Source organism: Ursus maritimus, unplaced genomic scaffold (assembly GCF_017311325.1).
Source record: "Ursus maritimus isolate PB19 unplaced genomic scaffold, ASM1731132v1 scaffold_22, whole genome shotgun sequence".
NCBI lineage: Eukaryota > Metazoa > Chordata > Mammalia > Carnivora > Ursidae > Ursus > Ursus maritimus.
Window position 1 is genome coordinate 33177575 of NW_024424675.1, and position 20022 is coordinate 33197596.

The 20022-nt window shown below is 51.2% G+C and overlaps 3 protein-coding genes across 3 annotated transcripts in view; all 3 read left to right on the top strand.

Annotated features, from left to right (window-relative positions):
* The window catches only part of SYS1 (SYS1 golgi trafficking protein), a 42616-nt gene extending 41792 nt beyond the window's left edge, over positions 1-824 (top strand). The window contains exon 6 of the mRNA XM_040638394.1: positions 698-824. Coding sequence (XP_040494328.1) covers positions 698-704 — 7 coding nt within the window. The 3' untranslated portion in view covers positions 705-824. The remainder of the gene's footprint in view (positions 1-697) is intronic.
* DBNDD2 (dysbindin domain containing 2) lies at positions 706-2833 on the top strand. The gene is made up of 3 exons (XM_008698061.2): positions 706-844; positions 1036-1173; positions 2151-2833. The coding sequence occupies exons 1-3, from the start codon at positions 706-708 to the stop codon at positions 2354-2356; spliced, it is 483 nt and encodes a 160-aa protein (XP_008696283.1). The 3' UTR covers positions 2357-2833.
* Positions 2834-8758: 5925 nt separating this feature from the next.
* Positions 8759-17580, top strand: PIGT (phosphatidylinositol glycan anchor biosynthesis class T). The gene is made up of 12 exons (XM_008698234.2): positions 8759-8983; positions 9492-9669; positions 11486-11613; positions 11899-11999; positions 12168-12254; positions 12771-12858; positions 12968-13065; positions 13156-13321; positions 13966-14166; positions 15854-16019; positions 16123-16206; positions 16911-17580. The coding sequence occupies exons 1-12, from the start codon at positions 8797-8799 to the stop codon at positions 17161-17163; spliced, it is 1737 nt and encodes a 578-aa protein (XP_008696456.2). The 5' UTR covers positions 8759-8796; the 3' UTR covers positions 17164-17580.
* The last annotated feature ends 2442 nt before the right edge of the window (positions 17581-20022 follow it).

Below are 20022 nucleotides of genomic sequence, written 5' to 3' on the forward strand. Positions count from 1 at the left end.
GGGGGGGGGGCCTCTAAATAGCACGGTATCCGGGCTTTACATTTTACAGAGCACCTGCACCAGCAGCTGCTGGGTTGTGTTTGAGGCAGATAGGACTATTAAGTCATTTTCGGATGGGAAGTCTGAGGCTGGAAGGATGATTTCCTTAGGGGCAGAGCTAAGTCTGGAAGTCAGGTCTGTGACTTCAGAGCACAGTTTGGAGGGGATGGTGGTGATGGGGTGTGTGGAGGAGAGGGGTGCTTTGGTCTTTGGGTTTTGAAGGCTGGGCATGAACCAGAGTTGCAATGCTTGAGCACCCTGAGATCCCCATCCAACCATCTTCCATGGCCTTCTGAGGGGTGGCTGGGTCCATTAGAAGTGCCTCCCTCTTTGGGGCTGGACCAATCCCTCCAACCCCTCTCACAAGGGCATGATACTGACACTTGGCTATTGGCCCCGTTCCCTGAATACAGAGGAGCTTCTTTTGCCGTGCCTGGAACCAGCATCCCCTTTGTGGAGCCAGGCTCAGCCGTGCCTCTCTATGAGACTTGAAGTTGGTAGTAACAGACTTTGTTTCAAGGAAGGGGAGGAGGTAACCAAGGCCAGTGGTGTCCAGGCTGCAGCGCCGGGATGCTGGCTGCAAAGGGGTTCCCCAAGCCTAGGCCCCCGCTGTATTCCCTCTCAGCTTCATAGCTGTGCTTGCTCTTCTACCTTCCAGGAGCTGACATGGACCCAAATCCTCGGGCAGCCCTGGAGCGCCAGCAGCTCCGCCTTCGGGAGCGGCAGAAATTCTTTGAGGAAATTTTACAGCCAGAGACAGAGTTTGTCTTCCCCCTGTCCCACCTGCATCTCGAGTCGCAGAGACGTAAGCTCTGAGTCCTGGGGAGAGGGACTGGAGTGGGCTGGGGGAGGGGGTTGTCTTGTAGGTCCTGAATCAGGGGACCCTCTTCCCCTTGTATTTTTGGCCCTCGAAACTTCTGTCTCTAGACCTGACACGTATCTTTGACCATCTTAGGGGCCTGCGTCCTCCTCACTTGGCCCCTTCTTGATGCGCAGCCCCCATAGGTAGTATCTCGTCCATGGAAGTGAATGTGGATGCGCTGGAGCAGGTGGAACTTATCGACCTTGGAGACCAGGATGGAGCAGATGTGTTCTTGCCTTGTGAGGACCCTCCACCAGCCTCCCAGACATCTGGTATGGCCCTTGGCTTTGGGGACTTGGGCACCAGTTAGCCAGAGCCGAGTGTCAGGCTCTGAAGTGAGGCTGCAACAGGGCTGGGGAAGTCAACTTGTAGGGACTGGAAATGGGTGTTTCTACCAATGAAACAGCTGTCTGTTCTGATTTTAGGGAAGTTGACCCCGAGGGGAACTGGGTGACAGATCTCCAGTCTAAAATTTTGGGAATGCCCCAATCCCCCCTTAGCCTTTGTTAATTTTGTATTCGTGAAATTAATGTAATTAATTCATATAATTAAGATAATGTAAAGTATAAATTTTTATATTAGATAACTTAAGCCATTTTAGTCATCTTCATATGAATATTTACTGAGCACTTTTTTTTTTTAGGTTGCTAATACTGTGCTCAATTAGCTCAGTCCTTACAATGTCCTATTAGGGCAGGCGGTATTATCCCGATTTTATAAAGGAGGAAATTAGACTCAGAAGTGGTCACAAGCCAGAAAGTGGAAAAAAGCTGGGTTCAAACCATGGCTGTCTCATTCCAAAGCCCATATGCTTAGCTTATAAGATAGATATTCTCTTATTTAAAGCTGCTGCTATTTATTGATGGCCTATGGCATGCCAGACATTTTATAATCATGCTTCGATTTTATCCTCAAAACCCATCTGGAATGTAGGTGCATATCCCATTTTTAGAGAAGATTAAGTCCTTGAGGGGGAAAGTGACTTGCCCAAAGCCACTCAGGAGCAAGTAAGTGACGTAGGTAGAACTTGAACTCTTGAATTGATTGACCTGACTCTAGGGCCCAGACATGGTGTAGTGAAGTGGAAGGAACTGAGAGGAGAGTCAGGAGACCTGGCTCTTTGCGGACTGGGTCAGTGACTGGTCACTCCCCTGCCCTTCTCTGGGCTTCAGCCTCTCCTGGCCAGAGCATCTCTGAGAGTCCCCTGAAGCCCTGTTTGTGGCCCTGACCCACTCTTTGTTCTGGGCAGGGCTGGATGACCATCCAGAGGAGTTGAGCCTGCCAATGCCCACACCAGACAGGACTGCGTCGCGCACCTCCTCCTCGTCTTCTGACGATTCCACCAACCTGCACAGCCCAAATCCCAGTGACGGCGGAGCAGACACGCCCTTGGCACAGTCCGATGAGGAAGAGGATGGAGCTGATGGTGGGGCAGAGCCTGGAGCTTGCAGCTAGCGGTGGGCCTCCATCTACAGACTGACCGAGCTGGCTCTTCTCCACAGGAGACCCTAAGCCCAGCCAGAGCCCTTCAGAGAAGACCAGACTCTTTACTTGCAGTAGGCACCAGGGGGAGGCAAGGATAGTGGGATGGTGTACCTCTCTGGGAGTTAACCCCCTGCTTTCCTGCTAACCTTTCCTGCTATAACCCTCCCACCAGTTTTTGGCTTCCTCCTGAGGTAGGGCTTACAGGCGAGGAGATGGAGATGAGGCGGGACAAGATGCTACTGCTTTTCTTAGAACCCCTCCTTCCCCCAGACTCTCCTGCAGAGTCTTCTGATAGAGTCTTCTGATAGAGTCTCCCAAACCAGTGTCTCTGAGTGGACGTGAACTCCTTAGCACTCCCTGTGCGGCGGTACTCCGGCCATCCTGCTCCCTTACATCCTGTTTGGGAACAGGGCACGGTATAAATAATAAACAATAATCTACCAACCATTCCCCTTGGTGTGTCACGTTGCAGAGATCTCAGACCCACTGTGTCTACCCAACTCCATTCCCCATCTTTCATGTGCTCCGTCTCTTCAGGAAATAGGTCTTGAATACGTGCACAGGGCATTTGGAATACAGTTCTGAACAAGATAGGCTGCATCCCTGCCTTCGGTACTTGACTGTCTCTGGAAGAGAAAACCAAGTAAACACCGCGGTTCACGGTGTAATCGGTAGCATGACAAGGAACGACTCTGGTATCAGAAAATAGCTCGTGTGGCCACCGAAGAGCTGCTTTTTAAGCTGAGATCCAGAGGCTGAGTAGGAGTTTGCCAAGTGGGGGCTGTAATCCGAGCAGAAAGAGCAGCTTGGGAAGACTGTAAATGGAGAGAAGTAGCTGTGAGCAGCTGAGAAACATTCAGCTGGGCTGAACTGTTGAATTTGGGGACGAGAGGAAGGTGAGAGAGGTAAGACAGACCAAGGTTAGTCATGAAATTCTTGGAAGCCTGTATCAAGTTTCAATTCGGCTGCTAAAAGTCAGAGACTAAAGATACAAATTTATTTCCTCATATAAAAGAAGTCCAAAGTGCAGGGCTGTGTGGCCGCTCTGAAGTTATTGGGCGCCGGGGCCCTTTTTGGCTCTTTTTGCTCCACCATCCCCGCCACATGGGTCGAATTCCCATTGATAGCGCCTGTCTGAGATAGCCGGTGTTGAAGCCCCGCCCATCATGTCCTTGAAACTGGCAGAAAGTGGGAGAAGAAACGGGTCGGGCAAAGCACAGCCTGCTGTCTATTTCCACTTCAGGAAGCGTTCTTGGAAGTTCTAACCAGTGGCATCCCCTTTCATCTCACTGACCAGAGCTTGCTAACATGAGAAATGTTTCACTTACAGATATTTTATAGACATAGGGACACAACATTATCTGGAAGAAAGAAAATTCTGGCCTTTGGAAAGACAATAACCTTTCAACCCACTGAACCCACCAAGGCATCTGCCTTTCAAACCTCTCAGAAGCACCGTGGCCACTGGAGAGGCCAGGACGGTCCTTTAGTAGAGCACATGGCTGTCTTGATAAAATCAGGTCTATGTTTCTAAAGAACAAGAGGACAATAGTCTTTGGATAGGTAACTAGCAGTTTACATGTTAGAGGCCAGAGTAATGAATCTGAACTTTATGGGGAGTAATGAAGGATTACAAGTGGTTGCATTTGCTTGTTAAAAAGGTAATTCTGGCCACAGTGTAGGGAATACACTGGAGGAGGACAGGCTCAGGACAGACACCTAACACAATACTTCATGCAACAGATCATGGTAACGATCAGCTTGACTGGGTTGAGGCAGGGTATAAAAAATAAATGACATTCATTTGATAAATACTTGTTAAATTAATGTCACTATTTAACATGTGTAAGACACTGAACAAGGAATGGGGGGGGGAGACAGTGCTACTTTTATGGGAGTCTAGTCTAGTGAGGGCCCAAATGCAAAATTGCAACTATGACCAGTGCGAGGAAGGAGTTCATAGCCTATTAAGAGCAGTCACAGGGGCATTTCCCTTGAGGAAGTGGCATCTGAGCTGAGCCCTGAAGGATAAGAAGGAGTCAGTGAGGGGGAGTGAGGGGTGTGGCGGGGGGTGCTGACAGAAGGGCACCAGCTTGGATGCCTGGGAACCAGAAGGTGATGGCAGCCAGCTACATAGAGGGGTGATGGACTAGGGTGGAGATAGACGGGATGTAGAAAGGTGGAAGGAATGAAGAGAAATTTAGGAGACAGGTTCCAAAAGATTTGACAGGCAGGTGAGAGAGAGGAAGGGGTCAAGGGTGCCAGCATTGTTTCTCCCTTGTGCAACAGGATGATGTGGAGGGTTATTCACCCAGATGGGGAGTGGAGGGGAGAACCAGGTTTGGAAGGTCACAGATTTGGTTTTGCCCTGAGCTCTGGGTGCTTTCGAGACCCATAGTAGGACATGTTGGGTAGGCACTCGGACGCACGCATGTTGGATTTAGAGAGGATTAGGCTGGGAAAATAAATAGACGGAGCTACCAGTGTGTAGGTGGTGAGTGAGTGTGCCCAGGGAGGGAGGGGGAGTGGAAGGAGAAAGGAGGGTTCTAGGACCCAGCTGTAAGGGGCATCAAGTCATTTCTCACATCAGAAAAAAGAAACCATTCCGCCTCCCTGTACATCAAACACCACCAGTGGGATCAATGGCCTTCAGCCTAAATCCCAAAGCTCTTTGTGCCACCCAGGCTGAGTGAGTGACAGGCCTGCAGTCTTCCCATAGTCCCAGCCTGCTTCCACCCCTGCAGGAAGCCATTGTAAGTGACAGCTCTTAAGTGCTTTTCCTAGCGCTGGTGAGAAACTTGTGGGAGTTCTGTGCTCCTTTTGTCTAAAAGCCTCTGTGTCCAAGTTGAGATCATCTACTAAACTGGGCCAGGGCTCAGTCTCCTGTAAAATTTTGCAGTTTTTCTAGGTTGCTTATGACTTTGCTGCACACAAAGGACATGGTCTCCGTCCTTGTGCCCTCTCCCTGCCTTTGGAGTAGCAAAACTCAACCACCTGTCTGACTGTGGCTGAGCCTTCCCCTGAGCTGCAGCGTATGAGCTCCGTGCTTCTGCTGTACGGGGCTTCTCAGCTCCCAGGATCACGCTACTCCCCTCCTAGGCAAATGATGGGAAGCTAGACTAGTTTGGTTGCTGTCAACATGTCAACAAATCTCTTAGTACTCCAGGCACGTGATGCTAAGATCTGTGAGGTTTGGGGCAGGGTGCCTGCCTGGGGACGGGGATCTCCAGTCTTCTGGAGAGGGAGAATTGTGTGTGAGCCTCTGGGGAGCCTCCAGTTCAGCTGCTATGAGCCCCAGCCCTGCCTGCAAAAGCCTGGGGTCAGCTGGAACCCCAGGACCACTTCCTGCTTGGACAATGATCTCTTCTTCTGCCAAACCACAGGGGCTTGGCTAGCCTTCAGAGCCAGCATCTCCAGCTGACTATTTCTTGAGGCCACACAGTGCCCCTGGAGAGGAGAGGATAATTTGGAGCCAGCTCCGAGGCAAGCAGCCCAGCTTTCAGTCTCCAAGCCACAGTGTGGCTTCTTCCGTCTATTGCAGACTTGTCACGGACTCTGGGGAGGAGGGAAGAAGACAGACTCATCCTGTAGAATCCTATGTTGTGGAGGAAAGAGGAGGGACCAGAACTCGGGAGAAGATTCCCTGGAAAGTGCACACTGTAGCAGTCCCTAAAGAATGCACAGAATCTGACACTGTGACCAGCATGGCAGTGTGAGGATAGTATGAACTGTGCTGTGACTTGTTTGGTCAGACATTGCCGAGCACCTAGGATGTGCTAGCATCCTTGCTTCTGTGCTAGTCTTCCTCAGCTTCCTCACCTCACTAAGGTGACCAGGAGCTCTTCCAGGAGCAGACGTGGCCACAGATAATGGAAAGAGAACCCAGGCTGTAGCAGAAGTGCACAGAAGACTGTAGGCAGCACACTAGAGAGGGAGAAGGTAAGTCTCCTGGAGGCGGCTGGTCTTCAGTGATGGGGACAGGCAATTTCAAAAGGAGACAAAGCATAGAAATATAAAATAATGATGGCAGCTCCTCATTTTTTTTTTTTTTTTGAGGTTGATGGTGTGAACTCTGGTCCTGGCTTCATGACTCACTGTGATCTTAGGCAGTATTTCAGTTTCTGTACCTGTTTTCTCATTATCAAATGGAGATCATAGACCCTACATCCAAGAATTGTTTGAGCCAGGGGCGCCTGGGTGGCGCAGTCGTTAAAGCGTCTGCCTTCGGCTCAGGGCGTGATCCTGGCGATCCGGGATCGAGTCCCACATCAGGCTCTTCCACTGTGAGCCTGCTTCTTCCTCTCCCACTCCCCCTGCTGTGTTCCCTCTCTCGCTGGCTGTCTCTCTGTCACATAAATAAATAAAATCTTTAAAAAACAAACAAACAAAAAAAAAGAATTGTTTGAGCCAATGATGGTCTAATATTGTATTGTATTAAGCACTTAATACATTCTAGATCCTACATATACATAATTTCTAGTCCTTACAACAACCCTGAAAGTAGGTTTATCCATTTTACAGAAGAAGGAAAGTGACCCTCAGGTTGCTTGTGCTCCTGGAGTAAAAGCTGATGGGATTTGTCTGACATCTAAACTCATGGCCTTATTCCATGTCTAGTGGGAGATGAACACTAGATGGAAGGAGAATAGGGCATAACGATAGACATCTTTTTGACACTTCCTCTTTAGTTGGTTGGGGTATATCTTGGCAGACCTGTCCAACACCAGATTTGGCTCTTTGTAGTATGGTTGTGAGTTTTACCAAGAAACTATGAGTAAAATCCTTCACGAATGTGTTCCTCATAGGGCAGCTGGAAAAACCAAAGCAGGAATTTAACTTCGGAACTCCTACAACTCAATAATAAAAAGGCAAACAAGCCAATATAAAAGGTGGGGGGTGCAAAAAGATTTTTAGCTCTTCACAAGATAAAATATATGTATGGCCAATAAGCATATGAAAAGATGCTCAACATCATTAGGTACCAGGGAAATGCAAAATAAAACCACAATAAGATACCACTACGTATACCATAAAGCTAAACCTAAAAAGTCCCCCAATTAAAAACAAAAGTTGAGCAGGATGTGGATCAACCAGAACTCTCATATATTGTTGGCGCAAGTATAAAATGATACATTTTGGGAAGAGATCTGGCAGTGACTTAAAAAATTAAACATCACCTATGACTTTTGACCACTCCTAAATATTCACCCCAAGGCAGTAAACATATGTCTACAAAATAACTTATATAGTAACCTACTTCATAATAGCTAAAGACTTGAAAGAGTTCAGGTGTTGATCATCAAGAGAATGGATATACAGGTATATTTATACAATGTGAAACCACACAGCAATAAAAAGAAACTGCTGATACCTTTAAGAACATGGATGATTCTCAGAAAGATTCTTCCTGTGAAAGAACTCTTACACAAGACAATGTACATACTATATGATAGTTCCACTTACATGAACCTCTAGAACAGATTAATCTGTTTTGTGGAGAAAAATCAGAATAGTGGTTGCCTCTGGAGGGTAGGAAGGGGACAGGGATTTGTTGGCAAGGGGCATTAACCAACTTTCTGGGTTTTTTTGGAACGTTCTATATCCTGATAGGAGTTTGGCTTACACAGGTGTATGCTTTTGTCAGACTCGGTGAATGTGCGCTTCAGAGTTGTGCATTTTATTGTATGTAAGTTTTACACCAAAATGTAAACAAATATTAAGCTTTATTTAATGACATGCATGCTGAAATATTTAGTGGAGAAGTGTACTTATGTCTGCAATTTACCTTGAAATGTATCAAAACATAAGAGGAATTGAGGGATTTACAGACCAAAGTGTGATAAAGCAAGTATAGTAATATGTTAATGGAGGAATCTAGGTGATGAGGAAATAGGTGTGCGTTGTAACAGGTGTTCATTCTTTCAACTTCGCTGATGTTTGACAAATTTACATAATAAAGGGGCCAGTTATTCGGGGGTTTTATAGGAAAGCTCTGCACCAGGCTTGGGACTGAGCAAATGGACACACCAGAAGCTGAGGAAGAGGCACGCACGAGCCCCGCCGTGTGATCTCGCAGGACTTTTTCAGTCTGTTTCCTCAACGATCACACAGGCACAACGGCAGTGGCGGCGCTCGGTATTATTAAGCACATTCTAATGGCCAGGAATACCCCAAAGTAGGGGGGCGAGGTCCGCAGTCCAGCCCCCAGTCGTGCCAGACGTCCACCTCCCTTTGTGCCCTCCCGCGCTCGCTCAAACCCAACCGCCTTGAAGGACCTAGCCGGGTTGTCGCTCTGGTAACCTCACACGGTTTCCGGGATGGTACCGGAAGTCGTTTCTCATACGCTCTTCCTATTGGGGGCCGGCTTTCGTGGGGGCGGGCAGCGCTGGGAGGCGGAAGCAGCCGCAGGCATGGCGGCGGTCTTGCCGCCTGCTGTGCTAGTGCTGCTGCTCCTGGGGCCGGTGGGCGGGGGCCATGCAGAGCCTCCACGCGACACCCTGCGGGAGGAGCTCGTTATCACCCCGTTGCCTTCTGGGGACGTAGCCGCCACATTCCAGTTCCGCACGCGCTGGGATTCGGACCTGCAGCGGGAAGAAGGTGAGAGGATCACAGTGGAGAAAGACAACTGTGCCACTTGCTGGGTAGGGGCGTGGAGGCAAGCCCTGGGGGCGGAGCCTTGTCCCTGGGAGGGAGTCTGGCTCTTTGGATGAAGGATGGGATAATTATTGAAGAACCCCATTGTACTGGGTGAAACTAAGGCCCGGAGAGGGGCCAGACTCCTAAACCAGGTGCTCTTTCCGCAGGTCCAGGCTGCCACTCTAATCCTTTAGTTAGAGCCCTCTGTCGACAACACCGAGGATGATGCTGTTGGCTGTTGTCATTTATTCTGGGTGCTAGGCACAGAGCTAAGTTCTGTAAGAGATTGTGAGGAAGAAGTTAGAGATGTAGAGAGATAAAGGCACTTGTCAAGATCACATCGCTAGTTAATGGCGGTTTGGTCCTGCATTCAGATCTCTCCAGCCCCAGAGCTTGGGGTCTATTGCTGCTTTGGGGTGGCTGAGAACCCGTACTCCAGGATCATCACTCACCTACTCCCCTTTTCCAGTGTCTCATTATAGGCTATTTCCCAAAGCCCTGGGGCAATTGATCTCCAAGTATTCTCTACGAGAGCTGCACTTGTCATTCACGCAAGGCTTCTGGAGGACTCGATACTGGGGGCCACCTTTCCTGCAGGCCCCATCAGGTGCAGAGCTCTGGGTCTGGTTCCAAGACACCGTCACTGAGTGAGTGCCCACCCTGAGGCCATTTGCATGCCACGGAGGAAATGTGGCAGTGGCCGGTGTTGTCATCCTGCCACTGCTCTTGGAGGGCAGCAGTTCCAGCACACAGCAATTCCATGGGGGGTAAAGGTGGCATCGGAAGTAAGAAATGGTATTACCACTGAGTGGCATTCTTTACTTTGGTGCTTTTCACTTCCCCTGATACTTCCAGACTTCAGGTAGCACATGCATGTATCTACAGAGACAGGTAACAAATAATTTGAAGCATACTTGGATGTAAGGCAGTAAAAGTCTCTGGCAAACTGGATAACCTTTTAAAAGACATTCGCTCACATATTAATAATAATAATGGTAATGATGATGATCATCATACCATGAGGCCAAACAAAACAGAATTGACCTACAGGATCCCAGATCTCGATATTGGAGGAATAGCTTTTGTTTGGGAGAGGGACAGGTTTAGGTACTGCTGTTGTACCACAATTTCCTCTTAATCCCGCTATGAGAAATCAGTAGCACAAGCATGATTTAAAGGGGGGGGGGTTAATAGGGAGTGGTGGGGACTGTGGCAGGCTAGAGAGCTTGAGAGGACAGCCGCCACTCACCCCCAGTGGATTGTGGCCCTGTGCGAATAGCGGCCTACTGTCATCAGATACTCTTATTTTCAAGAGAGGCCAGAAGTCTGGATTTTAGTGTGAAAACTGGCAAATTTAAAGATCAGTAAGTAATTTTAAAGTGTAAGAAATGCTATGCGGGTCAGTGTTGTGCACACTACATGAAACATGATTATGGGTTGGGTAGAGCTTTTAGGCTTCAACTTTGCAGTTTTTACGTGAGGCTTACCGATTGGAGCAATTGAAAAGCTCTGAACAGAGGATTATCAAAAAACCCCAGGACAACACTGAGATGATATCAGATGAGGTGCAAGTAGTGACTTCCAGATTTGCCAAGCCTTTCTTTTTTGCCTGAACTCTAACTACTTTGCTTCATCCCCCCCACCCCACCCCCCATCTGCCTTGCTGTCACTGTCTCGCCTCAGCTCAGAATTGCCTATAATGTGGAGCTGGTGTTAAGAATTTTGGTTTTATGCTTTCTGTTCTTAATACGGAGAGCAACTCTGTTTTGATATTTTTCTTTCTAATTTAATTTGATGTTTTTTGTAGGGTCCTGGAATGGTTGTTTTCCCTTGTTCAGTGAGCCTTTATGTGTGTAAGACTTCCCACTCTGAGGGTGGGGGCAGGACTTACTTTCATGCCCAGGGTGTTCACTGGGAAGTATGTCGTTTGCCTAGCTGGACACACTTCAGGGTGGATCAGCGGGCTGATCTCAGCCTCTGAAGATGTGGGGGCACTTTACACAGTGCAGTGGTATATACATAGGTGACCCAAACTTGTTCCCTGTCCCCAGGTTGAGGAGAAAAAACGCTTAGAACAGGAGGCTTCCTAGCCATGTCCCATTAGGGACCTTGTGAGAGGCTCAGATAGTCAGAACCATGGCCGCACAGTAGGAGGCTGTGGTCGTGGAGGCCAGGAAAGGCTTCCTGGAGGAGGAAGCCTCTTTGAAGGTGGGCGGAGAGGGGTGCGTAGGGCATTGCCGGGCAGGAGGAGGAATCGCCTGAGCAGAGACCTGTGGGGATTCTGGGATATCCAGGAGAGAGTGAGGATGAAGGGGTGGGTAGGGCGAGACCCAAGAGGCAGCTGAGCAGGGCAGTGGTGCCATGGCAGCTCCATCAGCTAGCCATTCTGTCGGTTTGGCAGCCAAGTGCAGGCTTGGAGGGAGGGAGCGCCGTGCCAGTGAGTGGGTTTGTGTCTCCATCCAGCGTGGATAAATCTTGGAAGGAGCTCAGTAATGTCCTCTCGGGGATCTTCTGCGCCTCTCTGAACTTCATCGACTCTACCAACACGGTCACTCCCACTGCCTCCTTCAAACCCCTGGGGCTGGCCAATGGTGAGATAGCCCCGTGGCCCTTTCCTTCTTCCTCTTGCCCGAACTTTTGCCTCCTTTCTCTTCAGCTTCCTCCTCCTCCACCTGGGCTGGACCCTCAATCCCCTGGGTGTGCAGGCCCCGGATGAAAGCTTCCCGAGACTATGCTGTCTCTGCGTTGCCTTCTCCCAGGGAGAGGAGGGGTCCCAATCTGGCTGGGACCGTTAGGGTGGTGGTACTGGAGAGTTGCATGGCGAGCGGGAGGGGGTCACCCCAGGGCCCATGCTAGACAGACTTGTGTCTCCTCAGGCACTGATCATTCTTTCCTGCGCTACGCTGTGCTGCCACGAGAGGTCGTCTGCACGGAGAACCTTACCCCGTGGAAGAAACTCTTGCCCTGTAGTTCCAAGGTGAGGACGCCAGAGTGCTCCCAATGTGTGCGGGAGCCCGGGAGAGTGGCATTGGCGCCTGTCCCCTCCTGCCTGACTGCCATGCCAAGTTTGCAGTTCCCCTCCACCCCTGTGCAGGTGTCTTATGGTGATGGGCACTGACCTTTCGTCTCTTCCTGCTCCCTCCAGGCAGGCCTGTCTGTGCTGCTGAAGGCTGATCGCTTATTCCACACCAGCTACCACTCCCAGGCGGTGCATATCCGTCCTGTGTGCAGAGTAAGTCATGGGGAGCGGGGGCGGGTGCCATGTGGCGGCTCTGAAGGAACGTGCAGATAAAGCACGTAGCCTGGTGTGTTTTGCGGGCTGAGCCACTAGTAGGTGTTAGCTGGGATGCTGATTATTTGGGGCACTGGCCACATACCAAGGAAACGGCGTGGTTGCCTGGCAAGTGTTCGGTAAATCTGTCCTGGGGCATCGTGTGCAGAACAGGAGCTGTGCGTGCAGCTGCCAGCTCAGTCCCTCGTGGGCAGGACCTCGAGCGGATCATTTCATTTCCCTGAGCCTGATTTCCTCATCTGTCAAGTGAGACTAACCGTAGTATCAGTTCCTGTGGGCGTCGGTGACAGTTTCTCCGACTGGTACACATGACCGCTGGCACAGGGTCGCATGCTCAGTAGTGAGCAGAAGCAAATTGATGGGTGGGAAGATACATGACAGATGAGGGATCGAGCCCAGGTAGGTGTGGGAGGAGAGTGACGCGTCCTGATTGCTGCTGTCTGGCCCTTGTGGTAGAACACACGCTGTACCAGCATCTCCTGGGAGCTGAGGCAGACCCTCTCTGTGGTATATGATGCCTTCGTCACAGGACAGGGGAAGAAAGGTAGGCTGCCATGGCAACTCACTGGCTACCTACCATCCCGGGTCCCGCCCTGTCTCTGCAGACCAGGCCTAGTCCTCACCCCCGCTCAACCCTCCTCTCTGCTCCTCAGACTGGTCCCTCTTCCGGATGTTCTCCCGAACACTTACAGAGCCCTGTCCCCTGGCTTCAGAGAGCCGAGTCTATGTGGACATCACCAGCTACCACCAGGTACCCAGGTCTCCAGTCGCAATCGTCCGCCTCCACCCAAGGCCAGCCTGCCCCTCTGCTCGCTTCTCAGCCCTGCCCTTGTGCCCCCAGGACAATGAGACGTTGGAGGTGAACCCGCCCCCAACCACCACATACCAGGATGTCACCCTCGGTACCCTGAAGACCTACGCCGTCTACGACTTGCTTGACACAGCCGTGATCAACAACTCCCGTAACCTCAACCTCCAGCTCAAGTGGAAGAGCCCTCCTGCGAATGGTGAGTGCGGATGGGCCACCAGGACACTGGGCTACAGAGCTTCCTCTCTCGGCCAAGACTCATACCACGGGCTATGAGGCTTGTGGTTAGACCCAGGTCCTGAGTCGATGTCTTGATTCTAAATCCACATCTTCTAAGCTCTGTGACCTTGGGTAGGTTCCTAACCTTACTGCCTCATCTAGAAAATGGGAACATAATTACCCAGCAGATTGGATGAAGTAATTAATATAAAACAGAGTTTGTTCATGCATTCATTTAATTGTTAGCAAATATTTTTTGAAGACTGAAGATACCCTGCATTCAGGAGACATAATGTGTGTCAGTTGAAGCAGACTTGAGACAATTGATTACTTGTGATTGCATTCAGTGTTACCGAGGCCACGGGCAGACTGTCCTGAGGGCACCTGGTTTGGGTGGGAGGGGCACAGAGGTCAGCTTGTATGATGACCCCGTACGTAAGAGTCACTCTGTCATGCTGTGGGCTGGGGAAGATGGATGATTCCGGGATGCAGGCTTCCCCGTCCTGATGGCCAGGCCCTTCCCCGTCGGCTCCCGGCCTGTGAGACTCGGGACGTGGCCAGGGAGGTGGGGGTGAGGAGGACCCTTTCCTTTAGGAGCTCTTAACCGTGGACTCGTCTTTGCAGAGGCCCCTCCGGTGCCCTTCCTGTACGCCCAGCGATACGTGAGCGGCTACGGGCTGCACAGCGGGGAGCTGAACACGCTGCTGTACAACGCCCACCCGTACCGGGCCTTCCCCGTGCTCGTGCTGGACACCGTGCCCTGGTACCTGCGGCTCTACGTGCACACCCTCACCATCACCGCCAAGGGCAAGGAGAACAAACCGAGTGAGAGCTGAGTCCCGGGCCCCCGCCCCTCCCCCACCCCGTCTTGCTCTCCCTCCGGGTCCCCCAGACCCTCATTTCTCGGGGGAATAATTCCTCCAGTACCTCGGGAAAACTACACAGGCACAAAGAGTTTGGAAGGGTTTGGAACGTGAAAAGGGTAGCCTCACCATGCCAGATGTGGAAGTAATTCATGAAGCAAAAATAACTAAACCACACAGGACTGGGAATTCTTAGGAGGACTTTACAAGAGCAGCAATTTCTTTTTTACTTCTTTGCTCCTTCTTTGGTGCCCCGGCCATGTCCTTTTGTGCGGATTCATAGGCTTGCAGTGGAGAATGGGTGAGCGGCAAGGAAGACGGTATTGGAAACAAAAAAGAGAAAGCTAGAGCAGATGGTTTTGGCCTCCTTCGGAGGAGTAAAGAGGCATCGTTTTAGAAAGTTATTTTTACTTGCCATGCTTTTGCCGTAGAGTTAATATTTACTGCGTGCTTCCTGTCAGGTGGCAGGCATCGCACTAAAGCCCTTGTGGCTTGGCGTGGAGGGAGACCTAACACAGAAGACTTCTCAGGAAGAGGTTCTGGCACATTCCAAACACCCAGACTTGCCGTCTGTGACCACCCCTGCCATTGCCCGCACTTTCAGACCTGGGCTGTTCTGCTTCCCTTCAGCACCACTGTTTGCGTCCCCTTCAGAATCTCTTCTTCGAACATTTACCCCTGTATTTTGTAGGCTTTTCTGTTTTGTTTTTTAACCTTTTGCTCTGGAAAGTGTCAAGCACACACCCTGCCGGCAGGCTCCCCTGTTTGTGTTTCATCTCTGCCCTTGTTTCGTTTCTCGGTTTTGGTCTTTTTCTGCTGGGGTTTCTTAAAACTAATCCTAGACATCAGATCCACCTTTCAGTGCTTCAGTCTACGTGTCTAACAGGGAGAGGGCTTCCCCAAAATGCCACCTGTCCTTACCACGCCCGTTTGCCCCCGTGGTCTGAAAAGTGACACTTGGTAGTTGGCTTATTTGAGTTAGAATCTAAACAGCGTCCTCACATTGCGTTTGTTTGATAAGCTCCTAAGTTTCTCTCTCCCTTGTTAGTTAATAGACCTCATTTTCTTCGAGCGGTTTTAGGTTTCGAGAAAAACTGAGCAGAAAGCACAGAGTTCTGTGTACTCTTCTCTCTCCTGCCACTCAGGTTCCCTGTCATGAACATCTTGCATTGGGGTGTTTGCTCTTAAGTCTCTTAACCTCTAACAGTTCCCACTCTTTTTTTTTTTTTTTAATCTATTTGCTGGAGAAACTCGGTCATTTGTTGTACGGAATGTTCTAAACCCTGACTCTGTCCTTGGGCCTGTGGTTAACGTGCCCCTCCCTCCCCTGCATTTCTTGTGTGTTGGTGGTTAGATAGAGAAACTTGACTGGATTCAGGTTCCACATTCTGGCCAGGAAACTTCCAGGTGGTTCTGTGAACTTCCCGTTGCCTGATGCCGGGAGCCCCAGTTTGAGTGATGGGAGGATTAACTAGATTGACCTTGCCCTGGGACAGCTGCCCTGGAAACACCTTTTCCAAGACCCTGCTCCCCTCCCTGAGCCTGCCTGGCTCCTGCGGTCCAGAGCCTAGGGCCTCGAGGGCTGGGGATGAGGGTGTAGGTAGTCTGACTGCAGCGGAGAGGCGTGGGTGACCCCTGCCTGTCCCCAGGTTACGTCCACTACCAGCCCGCACAGGACCGGCTGCAGCCGCACCTGCTGGAGATGCTGATTCAGCTGCCGCCCAACTCGGCCACCAAGGTCTCCATTCAGTTTGAGCGGGCACTGCTCAAGTGGACCGAGTACACCCCGGACCCCAACCATGGCTTCTATGTCAGGTGGGCTTGCCTCACATTCTGCCCCCAGCCTCCCAACCGCCTGCCGTGCTGCTCGCCCCGGTGGGGGAGCCACACATACCGAATGCCCGTCTGCCTCTCCCAGCCCGTCTGTCCTCAGTGCCCTCGTGCCCAGCGTGGTGGCAGCCAAGCCCGTGGACTGGGAGGAGAGCCCCCTCTTCAAGTCCCTGTAAGTGTGACCTCAGCCACCTGCTCCGGGGTGGGCGGCCACACGGGCGACCAGGTTCGTGCGGGCCAGGTCGGGGTGGGGTGTCGCTTCTTCCAAAGCAATGTGCTGAGTTAACTCAATCCCAGTAAAAATCCTAGTGGTCTGTAATATTTGTTCTGACTCTGTGAAGTGACTCTGAAGTGCTTCTAGAAGAAGAAATAGGCGAGAAGAGCTGTGCTTAGCGTCTGTGTGTACTCATTGTTTCTCTTCACGAATATTTCCTTGAGCGCTTATCAAATTCCAGGTCCTTCAGAGAGCACTGGGTGTACAACGGGACACAAAACAGCCTTGCCCCCGTCCTGCTCATTAAGAGACTGGAGGGGAGATTCTGGTCTGGGGTAATGGGGTCAGGATTGCTGGGGAGTAATCTAGGGCGTTATCCAGGAGGGCTTCTCTGAGAAGACGGCCTCGAGGCAGAGACCAGAGGCTAAGGAAAAAGCGGCCGAGCAAAGGCAGGACCCCGTTCCTCACCTTCGGCAAAGGCGGCTGGTCTCGTGTCTCTGTGTCGACCTCAGACGGCTTCTGTCAAAAGGGTTTTGAGGCTAACAAGGCTTTGCGGACCCTTCCCGCCGCACCTTGGCCCAGTGCAACCAGGAGTGGGGATGGGGTGGGATGGGGAGGAGCATCCCAGGCCTGCCTTGCTCACCCCTTCTTCCTGACCCCAGGTACCCAGTGTCCGACAGCTCTAGCTATTTCGTGCGACTCTACACGGAGCCGCTGCTGGTGAATCTGCCCACGCCGGACTTCAGCATGCCCTACAATGTCATCTGCCTCACGTGCACGGTGGTGGCCGTGTGCTATGGCTCCTTCTACAATCTCCTCACCCGAACCTTCCACATCGAGGAGCCCAGCACGGGCGGCCTGGCCAAGCGGCTGGCCAACCTTATCCGGCGTGCCCGTGGTGTCCCCCCGCTCTGAGATTTCCCTCCTTCACGGCAGGGCTGCTCTTTCTATCTGGGGAGGGCTGGCGATGACCTCAAGGGCTCTTTCTGCTGCTTGCTCTCCCCAGGGTTGGCTTTTAAACCAAACGGCCCCTGGACGAGGCCAGGGCTTAGATGCGCTGTCCAGCTCAGTAGCCATGAGCCGGATGTGGCATTTGAATTTAAATTAACTTAAATTAAAAATTCATTTCCTTTACTGTCCCAGCCACATTTCAAGTGCTCAGTAATCAAAAGTGGCTCGTGGCTGCTGTCCTGGACGGTGTGGACAAACGTTTCCATCATTCCAGAAAGTTCTAGCACAGCACTGACCTAGATATGCTGAAGAACTTGTCTCACTGTGTGGTAGCTGGAACTTAATGGTTGTGGAATAAAAACCAGAATATGTACGAACGGGTATAGGCTGTTTTGGCTTCCTTGGTTCTTTGCCTTCTGACCTTGAGCCCCAGGAAGAGCGGGCTAGGGCTCGTTTCCTGGGCCCCTGCGTAAGACTTCCTACACTGCCCCCCAGGACCCCAACAAACAAAGCTGCTCTGCCTCCTGCTAAAAATTCCTTCTCTCTTGCTCATTGGTGATTCCCAGAACTCCCTGGTTTGGCCAGGAGTGTTTATAGACATGTATCCATGATCATGGCCATGAGCCATCCCCTGCCTTCCAGGAGCCCTGAGAACCAGCCTGGAGAGCTGGAAGAGCTCCGTGTGTTGGTTTTCTAACTGTGTGGTACGTTGGAATCACCTGAGATGCTTGTGAAGATAATGCAGATTTCAGGGGGCTAGACCCTATGAATTCAGTCAGTATGAGTGTAGCCCAGCTTTGGAATTTGGTCAGGCTCTTCATGAGCTTGTGTTCTGGGTGGTCCTTAGACCTCCCACAGGCTTTGAAGCCAGGTCCAGTGGATTGAGGCCTGTCCCTGCCCACCTCCCCTTCTGGTTATATAACCCTGGATTCCTGTACCAGGTCCTTAGGCAGATGCTCCTCCCCACCCCTATCTTCTGTGTCTGCCTCTGGCACACTTGGCATTAACTGTGTAAGTCTTTGCCGTCTGGCCATCCCTTCCCCAGCTCTCCCATCGTAGCAGTTTTGCTTAGAATGCCCTGTTCCCCCAATCACACACTCTACTGCCTGGTTCACTCTTAAAAAACAAAACAGAGAGTTGCTTCCTCCAGAATCTTCGCTGATACACCATACACCAGGGTGGTGTAGATGCCCCTTCCCTCTGTTCCCAGAGCTCCCTGGACTCAACCTTTACAGGTTCCTTTCACCCTGATTGTTCTTAACTTCCATTAAACTATAAGCTCCCTGGAGGCACAGAGGCTGTCTCCATCTGGACCTGACCCAGCTCAGGACGTGCTAGTGCTCCGTCAGTAAGTATGTGTGAATGCCTATAGGCTGCCCTGGCCTGGGATCTGGGGCTCAAGGGTAGGGATGGGAAGGGCGAGGGGCACCAAGAAACGCCCCAAGTAGAGTGCAGGGTCTTGAGCACCGGAGTACTGGTGATGTCTGCACAGCCAACATAGATGGGCTTACTTAGGTCGCCCCTGAGGGTTTTGCAAGAGCTCCCGGAACGTACAAGTGAAGTGTGTGTAGGAAGGAGGTGATGAGCTCATCTAGACCACGGGCAAAAGCAACTCGGTCAAGATGCTTTCACTGGAGTTTTCCTTCCAAGCAGTAAACGAGCAGGGTGTGAATGAGATGAGCGGGCGGGCGGGTGGGTGGATAGCCGAAGCTCGTGGTCCTGGCGGCCTGCACGGAGCGGGGTGCCTGCCAAGTCAGGAGAGAATGCAGTGGTGGCCCAGCTGTGCCGTATATCCCCAGCCCGGTCAGCGCTCGGAACCACCTCTGCTGCCACGTCACACGTAATCCTTGCACTGACAGCACCGTGTCGCTCGCGCTCCTCCCTGAATTCCAGATTCCTTTACCACCTGCCCACCTGCCGTCTGCACTTGGGCCTCTAATGGCATCTCAGATTTAATGTCTCCAGAACCAAGCGTCCGCATACTCTCCCCCACTACCCCCAACATGCGCACCCATGGCCGGCCCATTTTCCCGGACACCCAGGCCAAAAACCTTGGAGCCGTCCTTGATGCTTCGCTCACATGTCCTGCGTGCTCCGTTAACAGCTCTGCTCTACGTTTGAGGTAAATCCAGAAGCCAGCTCCCTTTTCAGCACCCCCACTATTGTGCTGTCTATGGATGAGGTCTTCCCGGCCACACCTGTTTAAATCGCTGCCCCGCTACCAGTTCCCTCCTTTACGGTGTGGTTTCCTCGACGACTCTCACATGCAACATGTCTTACTTGTTCATTAATTATTAAGCTTCATAAGGACAAGGATTTTGTCTTTTGTGGCTTCAGTGTCTGGAACAGAGTAATTGCTGAGTGAATGAGTGTGTGAATGCACGAATATCACGCAGTAATTTTACTGCTCAGCAAGCCAGGTCACCCCATCTGGGTCCTGAGCCTTGACATTCTTGCTGGGCCAGCACCAGGACCATCTTCCCATGTCCCAAAGGGGAGTGGGGAGTTAGTCCTAAAGGGCACAAAGTTTCAGTTTAGGAAGATGAAAACGTTCTGGAGGTGAATGGTCACGATGCTTGCAGCACAATGTGAGTATACTTAAGGCCATTACATTGCACACTTAGAAATGGGCCAAGTGGTGCATTTTATGTTGTATATATTTTACCACAATTAAAAGAATATATAAAATCCTCATTTTTTCAACATTCCTCTGCATGGAGGGAAATTCCCACCTGGCTGACCAAGATTCCCTGACTTTCTAGCTCTTTCCACACTCTAGGACATGGCTCCTGCTGGACAGGAAGAATAGAAGTAGAGCTAGGA